The sequence below is a fragment of the Pleuronectes platessa genome, chromosome 1 (genome assembly GCF_947347685.1).
Source record: "Pleuronectes platessa chromosome 1, fPlePla1.1, whole genome shotgun sequence".
In the NCBI taxonomy this organism is placed as follows: Eukaryota; Metazoa; Chordata; class Actinopteri; order Pleuronectiformes; family Pleuronectidae; genus Pleuronectes; species Pleuronectes platessa.
This window is the reverse complement of record NC_070626.1, coordinates 5,624,763-5,644,868: the sequence shown is the minus strand read 5'-3', so window position 1 is coordinate 5,644,868 and position 20,106 is coordinate 5,624,763. Positions and strand designations below refer to the sequence as shown.

Here is a 20,106-nt window from a genome sequence, read left to right as displayed (position 1 = left end):
AAAAAAAAAAAGACCCATTATTAATCGTTCTCCCTTGACTTATTTGCTCTCAGCTGTCGTTCGTGCACTCACAGAAAAGCCTGTTTCCATTACTTATGCTGGCAAAATAATTAGTCGGGAGGTTTTGCTCAACCAGCACATTCTCCGCACATGCTGAGCAACATTCATCATTACCTGATGTACAGCACATCGGCTGTCTCCTCAGAATTAAATTCACTTTAGAGAAATGGGACATGGCTGAAGGATTTTTATGATTTCAGAGATATTGAAATAGAAGCAGAGCGGGAGGCCAGAGGGTGCACTCCAAAGAAGGCTTGGGAATAGAGTGAGAGAAAGAAAGAGAGGATGCAAGGGAAGAGTCGAGCTAAGTATATAAAAGATTTGCTTGTCGTTGTGGAAAAGGGGCTGATGTGAATGAATGTGCACCAAACCAAGGGATGGCACAGCGGAGAACAGCTGGTGCTCCCATTCCAATATTTGTGTAATGACTCACTGCACCAAATGCAGACTAGCAGCTGTCACTTTTCGATGAACAATAGAAATCACCATGAAAGAATTGCTCAGTTAAACAGGTCTCAGTGTTGTTGTTTTTTGCAATTCAGACATGTATTTTCTGTCCATTTAAGTTAGAATGATAAGTTTAGGTCTGTTAACAACTTATGCCTGTGGGGTGCTCACTTCAGTGAGATTTTTTAAATGGCTCCACTGTCTTCAAAAGGTCTGTTTGCTGTGGAGTGTATTGATTTGAACGGCCCTGGTTGTAACAGAGGGACTTAAATTGAGCTGGAGCGCCGGTGTCAGAAAATTGCTGTGAATACTGTGTCAAAATTTCGCTATTAACCCAAAGCTCTGCAATGAGAAAACTCCCAAAAAGTGTAAGTTTGAGGTTACAAAACAAAATGTGATGTCAAGGATTAATGACTTTGAGATCATCCTGTGGTGTGGGCAAGATACCAAAACAGCAGTGTGTGTGTGTGTGTGTGTGTGTGTGTGTGTGTGTGTGTTTGAGGAGGATATGTAACAGAAGCCATTTCCAGGATTTTATTTTTCAATGTGGAGCTTTGGAGTAAACAGTCTCATTGATTCTCAGTCTCGGGGATTATGAAAATATTCTACTTATAGCATTACTTACACCCTCCTTGACATTCTAAATCCCATTTCAAGAACAAATGGGGAATGCAATAAGAGTACACAAAGAAAACACCAGTTACATCTGTCTTCCTGAGATTAGGGCTCAGGACAAGAAGTCCTTGAAATGTCCACATGAACTAGCGTAGAGTGAAATCCACTCAGGGGAAAGGTACAATCAGATGCACATGATGAGTAAATACACTGCATACAGTAGGCTGATGCAGCTTGTTTTACATGATTGAACTCCATCTGCAAGAGTGCCGTGTAGCAGAAGATACAAAGCTGAGACACTACCCATATAATTTTCTGTCTCTCTTCTTACATTTGTCTGCGCTCTGAGAGACGTGTTATAACGGGATCTATAGGCAGAAATAGGAAAAAGTTTAATTTAGTTTTCAAATGCAGGGATTATATCTGAGCATCATGGGACTTTAATGACAAATTGCCAGATTTCAAGCAAGTATCTCCTGCTGAAGACAATGCTGTGGGTGATAAAGATCCATAAACTACTCTAAGCAGTAGAGGTTCTGGAGGTGGATTACCTGGGGGGGAAAAGCCAGTCTATTCTACTGGTGTACACAGGCTACAACTACATAGTGGTATTTCAGTTCATTTTGGGCCAGAGATGCTATAGGCTAGGATATCTAGGAGGAAAAGTAAGGAGTGCCTGTATTCTACAAACACATGTTCAAGAACAACATAATCTGGGGATCAGGAATTATTACAAGAAAACAAAAGCCATGCAATGTGTCTGGCAGTAAGGACAACCGGAGAAGGATCTTTATTCATCCAGATATTGTGTCTCTCTGGAGGAAGTGCAAAAGGTTTGCTATGGTGAAAAATCAACTACAGTTTTTGGGGTTCATAACGTGATTCCAATCGCCTGAGCAAGATCACAGTATTTTCATAATACAGTGGAAGTAAACGGTGAAGAACCTTATGAAGAACTCATTTATTCTCACTGCATAGACTGCTTCTGAGTGATTAAAGACACAATATTTAAAGCAAATCTTCTCTGCAGTTATTTACTCCTTTGGTTTTTAATTGAGAGTGCATCTCATCTTGATAGGTTATTTGATTTATACATGTTTTAAGAGATGGCTCAACATGAATAATGTGTATCCCATTTACATACACCTCCCTCACTCTCTCTTCCAGTCTTTGGCTAATCAAAACAGTTTGAAACATTTGTATGAAAAAATAGAAAGAACTCAAAAGACAAATTATTCTTATTTAATGCAGATGTACAAGAATGTTCTATTATTTAATGCCTTACATTAAAGTGGCAGGCATATTCTCAGTTTTAGATAGGGTGGGATGTGGCTAATAACAGGCTTTATCAGACTGGCATTTTCCCTTTGTTGTGTTTTCTACTCTTTTTTGTGGGAAGATTCATTCTAGGACTATTGGTACTTGCTGCTTTGCAAAAGACCCTTAATCTTGAAGGCTCTACAAATCCAGGGAAGCATAAATAGGATACTGTCCTTTTCTGAAATAGGAAATTATTCTATTGCAATATTACAAGAGGCACATTTAACTGAAAAGAAACATAAAAAGCTTATGGACAGATTGGATAGGACACATGTATTTCTCATCATTTAATTGTAAAAGTGGAGATGTGGCAGTACTACTACATACACATTTACATATTTGTATTAATCACCTTGACGCTGACTGAAATGGTTGCAATGGGTTAATTCATGGCTTTTTTTATGGGGAACAAATTACATATAATGCGCATGCGGCTCATGATATTGATGCATCCCTCCTTTAATGACGAAGGGTGATAACTGAAACTGTGTAATGGGAAGAGCCCTGGTTTAATATAACTAAGAAGAATCCCAGACAACAAGACATGAAGGAAATGATGGAAGAGGTTAGTGTAGATGTATGCATCTAAATGTATCCCTATTATAAAGATTGCATGTTTTTTTATAATCTATACAACACATATTCTACAATTTGATTAATTTGTTATGTATGTATAGACGTTTTTGGGGGAAAGCAATAGTGCTAATATCTATATGAAACTATTATAATGGAGATATCTATTATTAATACCAATAAAGCTGTTTTTATTGTCTAGCAAAAACTGAACCTTTGCAATTGCATAAAAAAATGACATTGGTAAAACAGATCAATCAATCTTAATGGAAACAATGAAAGCATATGCATGGGATGATTGCATCGTACTATGCTGCTTGATAAAATAAAGTAATTTAAAGAACAGAAAGACGTGAAATAAAAGATTTGAGTTAAAGCTGCTATATCGGACCCCTATGTGATTCTTTGATTGCTTGATCTGTCTTTAACATATTGAAATAGATGAAATACAAAACATTATCTATTTCTACAGAAAATTTAGAGATATGAATATATAAATAAATCAGGTCACTGCGTGACTAATTAATTAATTATAATAAACCTAGCAAATTATAAATATTTATCTAGCCTGTATGTCCTTTGATCTCACAAATTATTTCAAAGATTGAATTATCTTGGTAAGACATCTTAAATTAGTCGTAATTTAATTTTGCTGATGTGACCACTGACCTGACAATTAGTCTCATAGGGCTTTAAAGAAATATACCTACACTCCACATCAGCTCGACCATATGTATATGTTGTGCTCCTGATATGTTCTGTTTGCTCTTTCAGAAAAATGGTGGTAAACAAAAACTCCATGAAATGTCCACATAAAGCTACCTACAAGCATTTACATTACACAATGAAGCGAGAAGGGCTTTATAGACTGTGCCTGTCAAGGGATTGGTCTTTAACAGGAGATGTGATGCTGGAAGCGTAACCCGAATGATTCTCTGTCTCTTGTTACAGCCTTTTCTGCCCTCTGAGGTATGTGCTTTTAGGAATCAATACACAGAAATAAATGGAAAAAATATATATTTTGTTTTCTACTGCTGGGGTTATGTTTGAGAAACCTTTGACTTTGTTCTCCTGACTTACTGATCTGGGATTTTCAACATAGTGCCTCTACCCAGAGGTACTGCCACTGTGGATGCCCACAAATATACCACGTCCACTTTCAGCACTGGATTTTGACTGTGACCAGTGATTATTTTTCCTTAAGCATCAAAGGGGCTGCCCTCTGTTTGTACACATTAACGCCAGATCCTTAGTGATGAGAAGTTCTACTCACCCTGTGAAGGTTTTCTCTGCTGGAGGTGTGGGGTTTGAATAATTTGGTTATTTGCAGTTTACAATGAACGTGAAAAAAGCATTACATCATCTGAGGACCTGAGAAGATCTGAAGTCTTGACTAGTGTTAGGGTAAATAATAAATAGATGAATAATTTTCTTCTCACTTGTTAATAGTTTCTTTCACCCTTAGCAGCCAATTAAAATCGGCATAATCAGTTGTTGTTTTGCTCGAAGGAGATTACCCTGACCTCGGCCTTCTCATCTGATTCAGGGTCATGATGTAAGAAAGTCAGACATAATTATACAAACAAGTTTTTATAATTTAGTGCAAAAAATGACCCTACTTTTTCCCCTCCCTTTTTCTATTATATGAGCCAAATAGTCATTAGTAGGCATGTTTGGCCTTGGTTCACTTACACTCAACTGAGTGTCATTAGTTTAATTGTTCTGATTAAAAAAAAGCTTTTAAGAAATTACTTAAGATATTTAATATTAATATTTGTGTTTTCTCTACCTTTACATAATCTACAGATTGCTTCTAAAGAAGTAAAAGCAGAGATGTATTTTAAAGGAGATCTTCATGGGAAGTGACAGCAGAAAGAAAAGATATTCTCAGTTGTCCAATATGCACCAACTGCGTTTCAGTCATGCTCAGGAGCACGATAAGTTACACAAAGACCGTGATGGTTATGTCGTGTGTCTCCATAGTTTGCATCAGTCTTGTCATCACTAAACCGCTACACAGGCTGGATAAAGACCCCTTTTTGTTGCTATTTGTTTGAAATCACAAGGCTATAGGCAGGTGCGTGTCTGTGCTGCACCGCTTCGACACCCGACTCTGATGAAGCCTCTGGGAAGGAGAAGGCAGTGGTGAAATGTGAAGTTGGATCACAGCCAGGTGCAAAGGCTGCCACTATGTGTTAGGAGTTACTACCCTCTAACCCCAGCCCCCATCCCTGCTGAAGGTCTCTGTGTCTGCCGGTGTCCTTGTTTCTCGCGCTGGACTGACTGATGGGAGCTGACATTAGCCTCGATCCCTCGCGCTGTATCTACAGAGCCTGCTCTGAGCCCCCTGTCTTGTCTCTTAATGCCAGGACTGTCTCCCTTAACACACTCACAAAACCCATCACCCCGGTCACCCCTTTTATGTAGGAGTAGGTGTGTGTTTGTTCTCGTATTTCTATCTCCGGGAATCATTTTGTTGAATTTGTGACAAAGTGTAGTTTCTGGTAGTCCTTCATCTTATAGGGTACACATGCACGCACTCATGTGGCCACGTGTCATGACTGTACCGAACATGACTGTATTTTTGGGAAATGCATACTTGATTTGAGTAACCGATGTTTCTGAAGCCTGATTTTATTTTAATCTGCAGATTATTATCTAATTAGTCCAATGTAATGCATTGGTTAGACCTTGGAACACATCTAAAGTGCAGCACTACAAGACTGGATACAATGGGTCTCATGCAAAAAACATTCAACATCGAATTTTGAATTTTCAGGTTGGTGCAAACACAATTCAAACACAAGTCCTGTGACGTGTTGTAGGTCATTTCAAAAATTTGAAGCTAAAATTAATGCATAGGATATATAATTGTATTTAAATTCATTAAAACTCTTTCAAATTAAAATATATATGCGTGTGTGGGTCAGTCTCTTGTGAATACCATCAGGCACTTCCCCCTCCGGTGTGTCCCTAAGAGTAGAAAAGAAGGGTAAAATCAGAAAATGTCCTTGCATGAAGCCCAATGTACACAATGACAATGAAATCATGTGCTGCAACCAAAAATGATTTCCCACTCATGGTTTGACACTTGCTCTGCCTCTCTTTCACGGTGTTCTCAGGAATATTTGACATTGGATCATGTTCTCACAGGCTGTGGTTTAAAATCTGCATTCAGTGCGCTTGTAGAACACAGTATAGACTGTCAACACACCAAAGTTAGGCACATCATTACAAACAGCTGAATAAAGGATGAAAAGCTCCCTCCATCTTGCTTTCCTCCCACTGACATTCTTTTCTCTTGACATGTTGAAGAGTATTGGCTGCAACTTAATGAGTGCTGTACAAATTTGCCTGAGTGACTAAACCCAAGTGCAACCTCTCCTTGTGAGGGGACCATGTTTTATACACTATACATCCCTCTGATGTCCCTGTGTGTCGGTAGTAGGAGCAATCTATAAGAGGAATCTGATCTGTCACCTTTTTCATCGTAAATAATATGGCCGTATTTTAAAAGCAACTACAGATCCAAGCGAAAACCATTCATCATTTTTCCCCAGCAGAATGTAATGGCTATTTACTTCCATCATAAAAGTGATGGACGTATAACTCATTATCTAAAAAATTGCGGAAGGGGGTGGCCAATGTCCCCCACTTTGAACAAGACTGTAATATCTCAAATGCTATTGGAAATCCATACGCAGAGGATGAATGTCCGGTTTTGGTGATCTCCTCAATTTTCTTCTTGACTCATCATGAAAGTGTTGAATGTGACAATACAACAATAATTCATGAGCAACTCATTTTCAATGACAAAGTGATTGCTTCTGTATCTGTCATATGATTTTTTAAAAGCAAACTGAAAATACGTTTAGCTTAAGCCTTCTTTTAGTCTGTCTCAGGTGCGGCTTTCATTTAAGATTTAATCTGGCGAAATCAAGTAAAATGTTGAAGCTGATTGCGAAACTTAATGTTTTTTGTGTTTTGGTTGATGCTCTCCTTTAGTTCTCAACACTCTGAGGCTAGTAGACTAGAAAATACCAATGCATCATGCCATACCCGCTATTATGAAGATTATTGTTCCATCGGGGGTTACGCATGACATCTTTCATTTAGATACACAGAATCATCTCTCACTTGTCTCTCCTTCTGATAGCTGCACACACACACACACAATTCAGTTCTCTCTCTTCCTGGGTTATTTCCCTTGGACAAATTTAAACCAACCTCTCCTCTGGAACATCCTTCAAACCTATGGTTCCTTTAGAATTGCTGTTTCAAAAGTTTACTCTTTATGGTTTTTGCTGCTGTCTCTAGTGCTCATCGACTCTTGTCCACCCAGGTCCAAATCTCAGGTCGACTAGGAATGGAGAACAAGTTTGTTATTATTATGGTTGTCCATGTAATACTCAGAGATAGTCTGTGTGTAACATAGAGCTCAACTAAGCACCTGACCAGGAGCCCATGTCTCTATGAGGGTAGAACAGAATCAATCTGCTTAGGATTCCTGTAACCTGAGCAAAGCTTTTAACTTATGGGTCAGCCCTGATGACACATGAGAACTGTTTGGAAACTTGACCTGAAGTTGATCTTAATGGTGTCCTTGTTCATTTAGACCATGAAATGTGGCCCTTTAACATACAGTACATCTCAGACATGCTGGACGTCTGCAGGGAAACAAAACATGTCTTCCCATCTTTCTCTTTATGCCTGCCACAGAGCATGATTAGACACAGCACCACAGATTGTCAAGAGTGTAATTACCTTTAAGTGTCACAGTTAGGAATCGAAATCCCACTGCAAATCACTGTGTTCACCTGCAAGGACACACAGATGGACATGCACACACGCATACTCCGGAAGACAGTACATTCACAAACTAATCTGCCAAACAAAATAATGCATCAGATAAAGTGAGCAACATTCAATCCTCTCCAGTCTCTAGTTCCCTTTTTTTCGCATAGTATTTGGGCTAAATGGATGTGGAAATAATGAGGCCGCTTCTACACAGTGTACAGTTCCAATGATGTGTGTGTGTGTGTGTTTTTCTCAGACATCACAGCGAAGGAGTTCATTGAACTGAGAGGGAAGCAGCGGAGCCGCTACGAGCTGCTGGTGGACTTCCTGTCCGAGATGCTATCTGTTCCACCTGATGATGTCAACATCTTTAGCCTAATAGATGTGAGGGAGCGGATGCTGGATGTTCGCTTTGCTGTGCAGGGCGGCCCGTCCTTCCTTCAGCCTGAGAAAATTCACGGTTATCTGGCTGCCCACAAACAAAAGGTAGGTCGTTGTTTGTGTTCTTTATCTTTTTAGCAAGGTCGACACAGTGAATTGCCATCAACCAGGTTGTTTTGTTGGCTTACCTGTCGATGAAAACATTTGGAAATTGAAAAAAAGCTAGTTCTACCAATGGCGAGGAATATGTGACTTTGTTTGGGTCCAACACAGACACACAACCGAGACACAACATAGTATGCAAACACAACTGCATCATTATTCAAATTATTTTTAAGATGGCGCTGTTTGTCCGATATGTGGATGTCTGCCACACTGTAAATGGTGCAAACAAGAATCTAGTTGCCTGCCTTGCGCATTTCTACTGCCAATCTTTAAATACAGTATAGTCAGTGGCGGCTTGTGAAATATCTTCTTGGTGGGGCTGTGCTGTGCCATACTCAGTTTTTAGTACCCATCCCACTACGATTTAACAAAAATTGAAGAAATACCAGTCCTTAGTGAAATAGTAGGTACTTATTTCATTAAAATAATAAACATGTAAGTCATTTTTACACAGAAATAGATGGCTAACAGTATACTGCATACTGCACAAACTAACTTCAAAAACTAATCTTAGAAAAACGAATTCAAAATAATATAAACAAAATAATAATTCACAGCCGATTGATAAATAATGTTAATTATTATTAGTTGTTGCCCTTGTGCTCAGATAGTAAGTAGAGTCTGCATCATAAGACTACAGACGGAGTCTGGTTACTAGTGTTTACTAAGTACACATTCCTGAAACATATACTATTATCTAATACTATCAAGACTTAATAAAAGGAGGTGCCGTACACGCTGGATATCTTATGAGGTAAACTATACACAGAGAAAATCCACGCAGAATTTGACACAGTCAATCTATCCACCATCATCTTCAACAATATAAATATATATATATACCTCCTCGCAACCTTCAAGGGGATAAGCGGGATAGATGATGTTTGTGTCTAATTCAACATAAAAAAGTGAACAGCTCGCTGCTGGCCTGTTATGATTGGAGACAGCATGTTCGGTTACCACTTAAGAGTGTAACGGACGTACAACAACAAAACAACCTCAAAACATCATTTGTGTGTATTTCTCAACATATTTTTGCTAATTTGTCCTGACAACTTATTTTGTACCACTTTGCTGTGAGAAAAGCAAAACTCCCGACCATAAACAGTGAAATAGATAGAATCAGGTCAATTTCATCATCTCTCATTAAAGTGCAAACAATACATATAGTGACAGATAGGTGAAAAAACATTATAAGCCCTCACACACATCATTATATATTTATTGAATGAGTTAGGCGACCTGCACCTGCATCATTTATGTTATTACTCTTCATTCAGACATTCTCACACACCAACAGAATTGATGTTATTAGACCTAGGGCTGAATGACTGGGAGTAAATCTAAAACAGCATTTTTTATGAATTGAAGCACATTTTCTCCTGTCACTGTAGGGAAAGCACATGTGTGAATAACAAAATTAATAAGTGCTAAATTCCATTGAGTTGCTTCAGTCTTCTGGTATTGTGCATGCTTGCTCACGTTGTCATTGCCTAGTGGGAATAAAAGAGAGGGACTGTTAATGTGTTTAGTAACACTTTGTCTGCTGCAGGTCTGTTGTGATTTGCCTTCCGATTACTCGTTGGATATTACACTCCAGGGACTTACTGCATAACTAGTGTTTACACAAAACATGCATATCTTTCAATACTACTAAAGTCGTACCTATTTTTGCAGGTGTTATAGTCCATTCTCCAAAGGATAAAAATATAGACGTTTTTTATTTGTCCTTTTAATTGTGGAAGTATTTTGAAAGCATATGATTAAAAGTTTTCAATTTGATTAAATTAGAAATTTTGATGGAGTTGCTTCTTTGTGCACATTAACTTTCGCAAATGAGGCCACAGCCCTGTCTCATTATAATATCAAACATCTTTGAGGCATAAGTGCAAAATAATTTGTGTCTGCTCAGAAAAAAAGATTGAAATAGATTGATTTAAAAGTTTCAGTAGTTGAAGCAAAGTTACCACTGACTATTTTTGGCTTATTTTCAAACCAGTCAGTCTTTGAAAGGTCAACTGAAAAAAAGACAAATTGAGCCATTCTTCTTTAATTTCATGTAGTTACTCTCAATGTTAGACAGGTCTCTTTTACTACTGCCATTATGTTTATTGATGCTAAACCTTGACTCCCAATGACAAACTGACCATGCAAAACTTGTATCTGGTGGACGTGTCCTACAGCTTTACTATCTACAGCTCTACATCGTAGCAGCTCGAGCAAGCATTAGTCTTTACCTCACAGGAGGAGCCACTTCACAGCCATGCAATTTTAACTGGGATATTCTGACTACTATTGGCTGTCTCATGGTTACTCTGCCATTATATTTGTTGAGTTAAGGCTTCATAGCTGTACCTGCTAACTACCTGACTCAGCATGCTGTCAGCACCCTCATAGTCATTTCTCAGCAGGAAATAAATCATGGAGTCTATGCTGGCAGTCTTGAATGCTGGCAGAGGTACACATGTAAAGAGGAAGGAAAACAGAGGTAGTGGATTGGTCTGAATCAGATCAAAAGCAGGTTCAAAATGCCCACTCTGCTGTTTTTAACAAGTGCCAGCACTGAGTCTGAGTGATTCCCCCTGTGGGTATGGAAGCATTGTGTGAACAACTCTCCGCGCCAGGAAGCAGCTGTTTATTCCCCAGCAGCTTCTGGTCGAGCTGCTCTCACCTGTCTAAATGAACCACTCTATGCACCGCAGGTGTTAAATCACCTCAGGGTATAATCACACCTGTAGTGCAGTCAGTGTTAATACACTTTCATGTCCTCCATTGCTTTGGCTTATCTCCCACGCACTGGATGCAAAAGGAACCAATGACTCTGAGGTTGAAGGGCTTTTGAGACTGATCGCATCGATACTGGGTGGATTGCAGAGCTCTCTTTTGTATGTGTAGTCCTCTGATTTTAAGACAGCATAGCAACATAATGACCCCAAAACTATAGAAAACATAGATGCCGAGGTTTCTTGACTCGTAAGACCTCAGTCCAAACGGACATGTCTTTTACTCTCCGACGATGAAAGGTTCCTGAAAGAAGAAAGAAGCAAAGCCTATGGCTGTGGTCTGTGGGACATAACCTTTGGATACTTCAATCACACGCTGCCATTATTTGAAAACAAATATTTGAAAAGTTTGGTGACTTCATGTAACTTTATGTCCTTTTATTTTGGTTCCTTTGAAATTGTGATATTCCGTAAATACCGGGCTGTGGTTTGTTCACAGTTGATCTGATAAAAATATAAAAACTCCCAATTAATACCAGTGCACTTTAATACACAGTCAAACAGCAGGACATACTTCTGACACTTCTGTACCTTTTCTCCCACTGTCTTATATAAAGACAGATTATTTCAGTCAGTTTTAATCTTATATTACACGATTCTCAGTCACACTACACATCAGGTCGTTAATCGATTTAATTGAACCTCTACTTCTGCAACATTTGTTGTTGTACCAACCAAGAGCCTGGGAGGAAGAAGCATCCGTCATACAGTTGATACCAACGGTTGCATGCATGTCATTTTGTGGAATTAGGGATAGTATAACTTGAATGATCAGGCCCAGAGGACTGTCACTTGTTCTTCAGAAGATCCAATTCTCAAGAATGAGGACTCAGTGGTTTGAAATATCCTTATGATTTTGTTATTGTAAAATAGTTAAATTTGTTGTATCTATTATCCAGCCTTGTCCAATAGAGCATGAAATTAAAATTGCATCCCCAAATTATGATCTTAGATGGTTTGGTTTCATGATCTGTTCAGCATTGCTCGATATATATCCTTCTTTCTCCTTCCTCTACCTCCACTTTGTGTTAAAGAAGAAACCCGTGATGTAATACAGTGAAGATTATACATAGGAGAGATTAGACAGATGTTATGAGTACCCTCCAGATGAAGTCATAAGCACACACTGTCATGCTACACTTTCATTTTAGACTTTTAATGATTAGAGATTGAAGTTCCGCATAAAAATTTTGCATTTTGTGACAGGAAGTGACAACATGCATGTGATTTCTCAAATCTGGTCGTTTTTGTAGATAACGATGATCTGTGAGGATTACTCAAATCAAGAAAAGAAGCAATGCATAAATGTGAAAAACAATAAATCATGTTTATAATCAATATTCAATTCTTCATATTAACATTTCATTAGCAGCTCTTTTTGTGTTGTTCTCACACTCCTATACAGCTACAGATAGGGAATCAACAGAATCCTTTCCTGATTCAAATGCACCCGAAGCCCCCTACCCTTTCTTCCAAAAGACCATCTCATATTCTCAAAGCCACAGCTTGTAGGCCACCTCTGGTGAACATTTGTGACCACTTCTTGTTGTCAGTGATATTACACTCCATGTATCACCCTCCACCTAAAACCATTTTGGTTATTTAGGACACAGGGAAATTTGGCCTGATTCAGGCTATTGTCCTGAACAGTTATTTCTGGGTCAACCCCGAAAAAAAATAATGTTATTTCTACTTTATTCATAGTCCATGAGTGTGGAACATCCTTTTAAATCCAACCCAATTTGACTCTTACAGAAATGCACAGTGGGGATTATAGCTGTAATAGTGTCTGTTGCTGTAAAAAAAACAAAAACAAAAAAACACCAGAGCCGTGCTCTGTCAAATGAGAGGGGTTTGTCAAATGACATAGTTCGTCCCATATTTAATCGGAAATTGTCTGAGTTAATTCAATTCTACCCATTAGAGCAAGCTTAGCAAAATTTTAGAACATTAAAAAGCACATCATCACCATATAGGAGAAAGTTGGTGAAACTCAAATATTACACTTCATCACACTGACGCACACTGGCCGCTGGCTTCAGTCAGACCTCATTTCACGTTTCAAAAGTCTGAATGGAAGTACGGAACCTGAGTGAGTGCGAATGGAGCTAGAGCGTGAACTCTTTTGTGTGTGTGTGTGTGTGTGTGTGTGTGTGTGTGTGTGTGTGTGTGTGTGTGTGTGTATGTGTTTGTGTGTGTGTGTGTGTGTGAGAGAGAGAGAGAGAGAGCTGGCCCTCTGTCCTCAAAGGGAATGATGATCCAGTCTCTATCCGCATGTGTCTGTTAGTTGAGAAACAGCACAAGTCACACATACAGTGCTCAGTCCAGCTCCCTGTGATCTACCCTTTGCATCTCTCTTTATATCCCTTCCTGATGTCCTGTCTTTTCTTTGTTTCATGAGACCATTGCCAAGGAGAGAAAGGTGAGACGGGGAGGAAAGCATGCAAGCGTAGATGAGCTCTTTTTATTCTAATATGAGCAAAGTGTGGCCACAGAGAGAAGCAGAGAGGAAAGATGTGTAAGCGGAGAGGTAGCCAAGGCTTTCAGGTGTGATTTGTGAGGAGAGGGCCGAGCGTTTCATCTGAATTCAGCCAGGTTCTCTGGAGAAGACATTGATCAGAATGAGATGTGAAGCGTGGCGAGGGAAAGGATGAACGAGCGCTTGAGAAATAGAGCGGGGGGATAGCTGGTGGACGGGGGAGGAAAGGGGCGGAGGCGGCGGGTGGAACAGGTAGGTAGGGGGTGCAGAAGATGGAGGAGCGCTTATTATTAATGTGCTCAATTCTCCAGTAATACTTTAGAAGTAGGAGATTTAAAACAAATCTTTATTCCCTATATCTCTATTACTCCCATCTTAACCTCAATAATGGAACTTATCCCTCTGTGTTTTCAATCCAGCACGCTCCACTTGACTTTTAATGATACCATATTGAATTTCGACTTAGAAAAAATCATTGGTATGGCGCTCAGATACCAATGTTCATCTTGTCATTATATTAATGTGGCACCGAGGGCAGTGCAGAGGACTGTTGAATCTCCTCAGTGCACTGAAACAATAGTCCAAGGGACAATACATCCCTGTGGTTCTGCTTTCTATACACACTCGTCTGCCTCCGAAAGTTTGAGTGTATGCCTTTCCTTGCATTCCCTCAGCTCTACATTCAAACCGAATGGGCCATACGAATTTCCTTTGAGCCATACCAGGGTTAAAAGACTACAATGTGAGATTAAGTGTTTTCTTGGTTATAAAGCAATTTAAAAGTAATATTTCAAGATGAAAATTAAATGAAATGCGTTTTTCTTGAAATTTTGTTTGCTTGAAAAAAGTCTTCATTTAGGAGTCAACAGCATGGTAATACCATAGTAATTTACCTTCACACTGGATACGGTTATTTCAGATAAATATCTCTGTTGGCCACCAGCCATGTGACAGACATAGTAGGGAGATATCCCCAGATATCTTCCTACTATCTCTGTCACTGACCGTGCTCCCTGCGTCCTTGTGTCCACCCCCCTACACTGTCGCGCTTTTCCTCATCTTCGCCCTTCTCCCCCCTCCCCCACTTGTTTTGCTCTTCACTGCCTGACTGTGTCTCGTTGGCTTAATGTCAGAGATTCCAAGGATGCATTATCTCCTGCTGAGAAGATGCCAGCAAGGAGAGACTCTGTTGATGCAAACACACAGGTTTCATTAACACAAGTTCATATTGCAAAGTCATACTCCACCACAGAGTGTTTAGAGTATTAAATTAATGCGATTGTCAGAATCTAGCCATTATAATTAAGTTTGTCATGTTCACCTTTTAATTGACCAGTTACAATTGATCCCAATGCTTTTCATAAGCTATTCATGAATCAACTATTCATTATTAAAAAAAAACAAAGAAACCTATCAATGTGTGTTCAACATGTTCAGTACGTTTTGTCTCCAAAGGTTTGGTAAATACACTGCTTCCGTATTTCCCCTTCATGTTCTGTTAATGTTACAGTGACTCAAACTAAATTAGTATTAAACATTAAAGGGGCCATATTCTGGAAAATAAATTGTCTGGGATTTTACTATCCTTTATACTTGAAGGGGTCAGTAGGGAGCCTCAAAGTATGAAAACAGTCACTCCGCAGACTTTTTCACTCAGTCCGTTCTCTTACTTCCTCCCCCGTATGATGTCACTCGGGATCACACTCGTCTCTCAGCCCCACCAAGCCGGTACCAGTCCAGCCTCTGTACCCCCCCCCCCCCCCCTCCCTGTCCACTCCAGCACCACCCCTTCACACCGAACACGGCACCAAGCAGACTTGTTGCTGAGCTAGCAGCTTGTTAGCTACCACAGGCTAACCACAACAAACAACACTGCAGAAACACTGCAAACATGGAGGGATGCAAGGAAAATTCCTCCATTCCTCCTAAGAACGTTACTGTTTGATACCAGCGGTTACTCTTTATTTCTTCTAACGTACCGTGTGGCTGTGTAACCTAGACGTTACTCGGGACTGAAACTCTGTTGTGAAACTCCGTACTGTAACTCGGGACGTTGCTCCTACATTGACCGACTGTCCAACTAAAACTTGAACAAACATGAGGACGATGTTAAATTACCTTTCAGAAACATCCTGTTGTAACCGACTGTAAATATGTGACTGTTCTTTTATAGCAGTATCCAAACATACCAACGTCACTTTCAGCTGTGTTTACAGCCAGAAATCGTCAAATGCAGCCTGGTCGCGTGTAACTCAAAGGGCAGTCAGCCAATCAGAGGAGGGGCTCAAGAGGCAGGCGAAAACAGACTGTTTTGTCCTTTGCCAGCCCTATCAAATGTACGGACAGGTATAGCTAGGTTTCACTGCAATCTGTCAGAACAGCTTCAACGTCTCTGAACGTCACTGGATGGATGAATCACCAAAAGATATTTCCTCATCGGGTTTTTTGAGGAGTGGAGAGCTCTACTGACTGTGAAGGCCGAGGCTTGTGATACATTCTGGTTTCTCTTCTCGTAAAATGATTGAGTGAGCCCTCGTTACTTGTGGAAGTCATCCTGTTTCTCAAGGTTTTCCTGTCACACGCCTGTTTAACATGGTTATATCTTCTATTATCTGCTAGATTAAATTTGTAAAAAACCATGCCATCTTTGCTGGTTTTCACATTAGCAGTGTTCCTCATGACTTCACAACGTCTGAATAATACACAGCAGACACCAGGGGTCGTATATACACAGTTTGGATTGAATTTCCTGAGAATTCCCCCTCACAGTTAAGATTGGGGAAAGATATAGGTTTTCTCCAAAGCATCTCAGCCCTGAACAACTGTTGGGAGGAGTAGGACTTTTAAGAGGCTTAAGTGATTCTTAATCAATCAATAAAATGTTATTTGTATAGCCCATATTCACAAATCACAATTCGTCTCATAGGACTTTAACATTGGTGTGACAGCCTCTGTCCTTAACCCTCAGAGCCTTAGCGTAGCATTTATTTAGATACTAGACTCAATTGGTTTCAGTCAGTGTGTACACCAACCTACTCATTGTTGTAACCACACACTTGACCTTGTATTATTGTACGGTGTCGGAATTGAACATTTAACAGTATTTCCGCGCAATCCAGTTCTATCAGACCATAAATTAATAACCTTCAATTTTTCAATAACTGAATATATGCCACTAATACAAAACTAATTTTCTAGATGTCTACCTGATATTGCTGTAGCTAAATTTAAGAAAATAATTCCAATTACATTGAAACCCGTATTATCCGTAGATATAAAGAACAAATTCTTTAAAAACCCGAGCTCCATTGAGATCGACCACCTCGTCGATAGCTCTGCAGACTCATTACGATTAACATTAGACTCAATAGCGCCTCCCAACAACAGAGATCTCAGAAACGGCTGAGAATCCTACCAGTTCTTTAGACAGCTTCTCTCTGATCACCTGTGATCAGCTAACCAAAATAATCTTAGGTACTAAACCAACAACCTGTATCTTAGATCACATTCCTACAAAATTACTTCAAGAAATTATACGCCAAATTGATAGTTTGTTACTTAACAAAATCAATTTGTCATTATCATCAGGTTATGTACCACAGTCTTTTAAAATAGCTGTAATCAAACCCCTACTCGAAAAACCCACCCTAGACCCAGAGGTTTTAGCCAATTACAGACCAATATCTAATCTCCCCTTCATGTCTAAAATCTTAGAAAACATTGTAGCCAATCAGCTGTGTGAGTTTCTCCAGGAAAATAATATATATGAAGACTTTCAGTCGGGGTTTAGAGCCAATCACAGTATAGAGCAGTGGTGTTCTCCCAGTGTGTTACAAAGGGTTGCCACAGTCTTGTAGAATTGAATGGCACTGTAAGCAGAGGGAGGAAGTTTTTTAGAGATATACATATATGATAAGTAACAGGCCCTCTTCTTCATTAACCATTCATCATTCCCACTTGTTTCAATTAATTCACAAAAGGCTGCGTATATCCTCACAACATTAAAGTCTAGGGGAAAAAAGAATAGAAGCACTGACTATCAAAAGGAGCATTGATGTCACATGTGGTTAAAATGAGAGTCAGTGATTTTGAATGGAAAAAAGACCACAGCTGGTAGTGGCAAGTGTATGGCTCAAGGGATGCGAGAATCACTCAGCGATATCACCGATCCATAAAACATAACCTGTATTAAAGTTGCAGCCTCTTCAGCACAGGCCATTTCAAGGGAAACAAGTGGAGTAGATGTGAAGTGCACGGTTAGTGAACACAATCCAGTCACACTGAATGAGGTCCAATCAGTCCAGAACATTGAGCATCAAGTGACCTCCGCTTCGGTTCAACACTTACACATTGTGTTTGTGTGCGTGTGTGTGTGTGTTTGTGTGTGAACCTGTGGGTCTATGCATGCATGCAATCCCCGAGGCATGCCTCCTCAGCTTGAGTACAAGACTGTGTTTTTAAAGTCAGTGGAAAGCTACCTGACCAGTGTCACTCTTACCAGCACAACCAGATGCAAGCACACCCACATACACACACGCAACCCCCCCCCCCCCCCCCCCCCCCACACCCACACACACACACACACACACACACACACACACATTCACATTCGGCACATATCCAATTTCCATTTCAATTTCCTTTCGATTGCTTTATCAAACAGCTCAACCTAGAGAGGCATAGTTTCCTTTTAGCTCATCACCCTTTAGCCCAATTTTTCAGGAATTGGTGCAGAAAAGGACAGCTTGATTTCTATTAAACCTGCCTACTGTAGTGTAAGGCATTCCTTAACTGAACCTGCACTTTCCACATCATCGTTTTGCTGTTTGTCAGTGTGTGCGTATGTGTTTATTGGTCTGTGTAAACTACATTAGCTAGACGTTATGGAGCAATGAGGGCTATTTGTCATAGAGTCACATGTTGGATGCATGTCAGTCCCTGGATTTTCATTCATTCCTTTTGCCATTGCACTCATACAGACAAAGTAGTAAGTCTGGGTAAACTATTACTTTTAGTTTACTATTATCACTAAAACCCATTTACTTTTGATTAAGGATGGGATTAACCCCCATCATGTGTATATGTTGGTTTAAGACAGAATTGTAGAGGTATACACTGGACACTGACAAGCTGTGGCCAAGTATGCCAGTAAAACACTCATGCTATAGCTGGATTGGACTCCGTTTAATTAAATCATCAAAAATAAGCAGGTATACAAATACGATTAAGATAAATGATTTGTATACTGCTTTTAACAATGCTCAAAGACATTTTGAAAGAGCAAATAACTTGAACTATAACATCAGCAATCAATCACACCTTTAAAAGCAATTTTCTCCAGCTAGATCAGATTTGAGCCAGTATAACGTGGCACAGAGCTGAAGATCAGTTCTTCGTGTTGCTTCTGTCTGCCAGCTGTTGCTTATCCCTCGTCTCTTTCACCACATTGTATGCCACTTTTTTACCCTGAGTCATTATTTAAAATTTATATTTACTTGAGTATGATTTACTTGGGTATTAAGTTTTAAGTTGAGGTTTAGGTTTGGATCTGGGTTGAGGTTTAGACATTTATCTGTGATAAGATGGATTTCTGATCAGACTGTGGAATAAGCTCCAGTAATGTATTAAATCCACAGTGTGGTTTATACCTGTTTGTGGGTGGGAAGCTGCTGAGGGATTTTTGTTAAAAGAGTTTAAAAGACTAAATGATGCATAATGGTGAGTAGAGATGCTTGTGCAAACTCTATTGTAGGGCCTCTTTTCTCTGGAGTTCAGGTCACCTAAAATAAAATAAAACAGCTTTTACTAAAGTGCCATCTTGTGTTTCATCCTCGTCTCTGTCTTTCTCCATGCAGCTCCAGTCGTTCCTGCAGGTCAGCGTGTCCCAGGTGCGGGCGGATGAGTGTCCCTCCTCAGAGTGTGCCGGGACCGGGGGCTGCACAAGCGTTTTGAATGTTCGAGACACACCCACGGTGGTGGATTGTGGGACTATGAGTCTTGTATCTGTGACAGTGGAATCCACCGCTGCGTGCTCCTGCACAGGTAGAGAGCTGTCCCATCAGCCCTGCGCCGCATATCCCAGAAACCCCTGCTTCAACGGTGGAGTGTGTGTGGACACACAGCACGGTTACAGGTGAGTTGAAAATGAACAGTGTATCTAAAACAGAGCCTTAGGGTATTAAGGGTAGCTTATTAAGGTCGATAGAACAAATTATATGTTGTTTCACCCCTGATTTCTGCAGTTACATTTTAGGTATCATCATGAATGGTTTATGTTTGCCTGCCTTGAGGTCGCAACGGCCTGTAAGATGGAAACAGTAAGATTTATTTTCTCTGGGTAAAACTCCTCCTTTAGCTTGAAATTAATACAATAGTTATAACTAGTTATCTATCTCATCATAAAGGACAGGGGTCGGCTCTGCATGCAGCTCTTCAGTCCCTCTGCGGTGGCTCCCTGTACAGTATTTTGCATGAACAATTATATAT

At 39.8% G+C, this 20,106-nt stretch overlaps 1 protein-coding gene across 1 annotated transcript in view; it reads left to right on the top strand.

Moving 5' to 3' along the window:
- Positions 1 to 20,106, top strand: part of si:ch211-186j3.6 (neural-cadherin) — a 283,762-nt gene that overhangs the window by 164,122 nt on the left and 99,534 nt on the right. The window contains exons 25-26 of the mRNA XM_053428876.1: positions 8,069 to 8,298; positions 19,476 to 19,753. Of these exons, the coding sequence (XP_053284851.1) occupies positions 8,069 to 8,298; positions 19,476 to 19,753 (508 nt within the window). The remainder of the gene's footprint in view (positions 1 to 8,068; positions 8,299 to 19,475; positions 19,754 to 20,106) is intronic.